The sequence below is a fragment of the Hypanus sabinus genome, unplaced genomic scaffold (genome assembly GCF_030144855.1).
Source record: "Hypanus sabinus isolate sHypSab1 unplaced genomic scaffold, sHypSab1.hap1 scaffold_316, whole genome shotgun sequence".
Taxonomy (NCBI): Eukaryota; Metazoa; Chordata; class Chondrichthyes; order Myliobatiformes; family Dasyatidae; genus Hypanus; species Hypanus sabinus.
In genome coordinates, this window is record NW_026781227.1 from 320,464 (window position 1) to 324,470 (window position 4,007).

Genomic DNA, 4,007 nt, shown 5'->3' on the forward strand with positions numbered 1-4,007 from the left:
GGCCAACAGTGTTTAATGAGCCATTCAATCTGACACGACGGTATCTTTCTCGGGTCTGCTGTCGTCTGAATGCACCAGGCTGGATGATGGAGGTTTTGCTGAGATGCCGAGTGCTGTAAGTGTCGAAGGGGTTTACAGAAATGCGGTGTGATGTCGGGGTTGGAACGGTTTTGTTACGTACCCCGTAACGGGTTAAAAGAACCAGCATAAATAGAACACACCTGGAGTCTGGTATTGTTACAAACAAAACACTACTTAACAGTATCCACGTAATCTCGTAATATAAAACCAGATAAACCAAACAGATTAGCAGAGTTTATGCATATGTAAGCGTGTAAATATAAAACCTCAAACATCTTCAGCTTAGGTGGTAAATGATACAGTCTTACGATGGTATAGGAATGACGTCAGTTCATTTCGCGATATTAAGAGTAGAATTGAGGAGAGAGAGAGAGAGAGGTGATTTGTTTTCCAAGTAAGCTGATGTCGTTGATCGTTCAGTTGCATTCCGAAGTCCTGTTAAAGTTTTATGATCACACAAAAGAGTACCGCCTTCACGCAGTAAAGTTATCAAAGGTTAAACGCACCGATAACATTCCACCGGCCACCCCTTTCCGACACTGCGATCAAAACCCACCCTTTCCTGGGCACTGAACGTTCATCCAGTGTCTATTTCCTCTGTATTTCTGTCCGTGTCTTCCGTGTGTCTGTGTGAAAAGTGTGAAAAGCAGGCTGACCTTGAATATATCCCAGACATGCTGAACGCCAGCTGCCCATTATATAGCCCCGCCCTTACGTAACCATGGCGACTCACGAGCTGCTCCGTGCTCTCTCTCTCTCTCTCTCTCTCTCTGAATCGATGTACACCAACTCTCTCTCTTTTTAAAAGCACAGTCCATATTGAATACACCTCAGCATCTCGTCACAGCTTTTACAGACAGCGAGGGGTGTCAGCACACTTCTCCACTGATGTGGAAATGCAATTTACTTGTAGTACCAAACTGGCATTTCTGTCTGTAACAAAATGAAACCCGTCTTGTGTCGGAGTGTTTTGCTAATAATGTTCGTGCAACATTATGCTGAGTGATCCTGAGTACCTGACTGCAGACCGCAGTCCCTACACTATGATGGCAGAATATGGCATTAAAGGCAAAACTTTTGGCAGTGCGGAGGATCAGAGGGATCTGGTTCCGAGTCCACAGAACACACAAAGCTGCTACACAGGTTGACTCTGTGGTTAAGTTGGCATATAGTGCATTAGCCTTCACCAATTGTGGGATTGAGTATAAGAGCTGAGTGGCAATGTTGCATCTATATAGGACCCTGGTCCGATCCCACTTGGAGTACTGTGCTCAGTTATAGTTGCCTCACTACAGGAAGGACATGGAAACCGTAGAAAGGGTGCAGAGGAGATTTACAAGGATGTTGTCTGAATTGGGGAGCATGCCTTATGAGAATAGTTTGAGTGAACTCGGCCTTTTCTCCTTGGAGCGATGGAGGATGAGAGGTCGCCTGATAGAGGTGTACAAGATGATGAGAGGCCTTGATCGTGTGGACAGTCAGAGACTTTCCCCAGGGCTGAAATGGCTAGAATGAGAGGGCATAGTTTAAGGTGCTGGGAAGTAATACAGAGGAGATTTCAGGGGTAGGTTTTTTTTTACACAGAGAGAGGTGAGTGCGTGGAATGAGCTGCCGCCGGCGGTGCTGGAGGCGGAAAAGATACGGTCTTTAAGAGACTCCTGGATGGTCACATGCTTTGAAAAAGAGGGCTGTGGGTAAAGCCTAGGCAGTTCTAAGGTAGGGACATGTTCGGCACAGCTCAGTGGGCCGAGAGGCCCATATTGTGCTGTAGGTTTTCTATGTTTCTACTCAGAAGACAGCCACTGGGTTTTTCCCACCTTCCTTTAATTTGCTGTTACTAATCAATCCCAAATGACGATTGGCCACTAGTTGATTGGTCACCGATTGCTCTATTGCCCCTCGGACAGTGAGCCTTATTGAAGTCCCCTCCTCTCCAGATTTCCGATGTCCAGGTTGGCCACTAGTGAAAGCTACCGGACTTAACTCTCAGTGATGACCGTGTCAATACCAACAACATGACACTGGCAGCCGAGTACATTGTCTTAGACAAGACACCTGCCAAATCTAATGCCACTCCCCTTCGCACTACATATGGACTGCCGTCTATGTATGCATATTGATCTGTTGTCCCCACATGTTCATTGATCTCTTTCTCTCTCTGCAATGTAAATACTCCAGTTCAAGCCATCTCGTGCGTGTGTGCTTTTATTTGATATGTAGTTACACAGACACAGTGCAGGCTGACATTTGAGTACAGAAGTGATGACCATAAGTTTCTCCATTCCTCCAACCCTGAGACAATTTCAGATCTGGATTCTTTGTTGTTCTCACAGTTCCAGTCCAAGAAATGCATTTGTCTCTTTCACATTTTGCAAGGGGCATGTAAGAAACGGCAAGAAAAAAATACACAGATATAACTGTTACTAAAAATTTTATTTGTGCCTTATTATACAAATGCCCCAAGTGAACATGTTGTACCTATCTGCACGCAATGCAACAAGGACTGCCCACTTGGAATAACTTTACAATTGACTTAAATTGTGATGCTTCTGTCAATATTGGAAGTCATTATGGGTGCAGTAATAATTAGGCTGAGTGATGACACCTGATAGCGTTTCAAACATTTGTAGAATGTAGAAAGGCGCCGACACTATGAGTTAATATATCCAATATAATTTAGGAATTAACCTTCGTACATTGCATAAACAACTGATTAACACATGTGCACAAACTGCATTCCATTCCAACAGTTGCTACATTCTCATGACTCATGTGGTCCTTTCCGTGGATGCAGACTTCTGGGGAGCACGAGCACACTTCAGATTGGCATCATGCACCGCATCCCACATCAGTAGCAGTTCGAAAGGCCGAAAACGGTGCACTAGCAGCAACTCACGGTAATAGCAAGGATTGAAAGATTCATCTTGGGGTGAAGGAACACTGATTCCAGCTATCCTGAATCCGCTATGGGAGCGTGGGGCTAGTCCAGCCTTGGCCAGACACATCCCCAAAAATACGTCATCAATGGGGAATAGTTCAAGGTCTTGGGCTATGTGGTAAATGATATGAGCTGTATGCACAGACATAAGTATCCCCCCTCCACCAGCGTATGGTGGGTACGACTTGATGGTGGTCACTATTTCTGGCACATAATACTTGCTCCACTTCTCGCGAATAGGCCCAACCCCATAAATGAGATGGCCCACAAACAGGTGTTGGAGAACCTTCATGCCTAGCAAATAATCAACCATGTTATCGGTATTGGCAAAGACATCATCATCTCCATTGAAGATGAACTTAGCACTGGGGCAATATTCACTGACCCACTGCAGCAACTTGTATTGTTTGAGGGTGAGGTTGAAAAAGGTATCCAAGAAATCCCATTGTAGAACATCTCTGTGTTCTCTGTTTTCCATGGCTAACAGCTGATTCAATTTCCTGCTTTCTTTTTGGTCAGGAGAGACACCAGAGATAAATACTCTCTTAATTAGGACCCCATTGAATTCGCGTTCTTTGCCCCAGGTCTTCCTGACCACTTCCCGCCGATCCTGGTTGAAAGGGTCAGATTTGATCACCAGGAGCAGGAAGACATTGTGAGATCCTTCTCGACCACCACATTTATCTGGGACATTTTCAATCATGTCAAATTCTCGACAGAGTTTATACAACAAGAAGTTTTTAATGTGCTCGTTCTCTTGATGAAATGAGGACAGGTGCAGCAATGTCGTGTTCGCGTGGCACTTTGGCTTGAGCACTGATCTAGTTGCATCAGCTGTAACAACCTTGGGCAGATCTTTGCGATGAACAGTTTCTGCAACATCACCAGTCTCTCGACGTCGGACATTATCCCAGAACATGAAGAACAATCCCAGAATAATCAGAACACCCAGCACTACTTTCTCATGGAATCGCCGATGTCTTCTCAT

The 4,007-nt window shown here is 45.0% G+C and overlaps 1 protein-coding gene across 1 annotated transcript; it reads right to left on the reverse strand.

Moving 5' to 3' along the window:
* Window positions 1-2,657: 2,657 nt before the first annotated feature.
* Window positions 2,658-4,007, reverse strand: LOC132388397 (N-acetyllactosaminide beta-1,3-N-acetylglucosaminyltransferase 3-like). The gene has a single exon (XM_059960748.1). The coding sequence runs from the start codon at window positions 4,005-4,007 to the stop codon at window positions 2,850-2,852; it is 1,158 nt and encodes a 385-aa protein (XP_059816731.1). The 3' UTR covers window positions 2,658-2,849.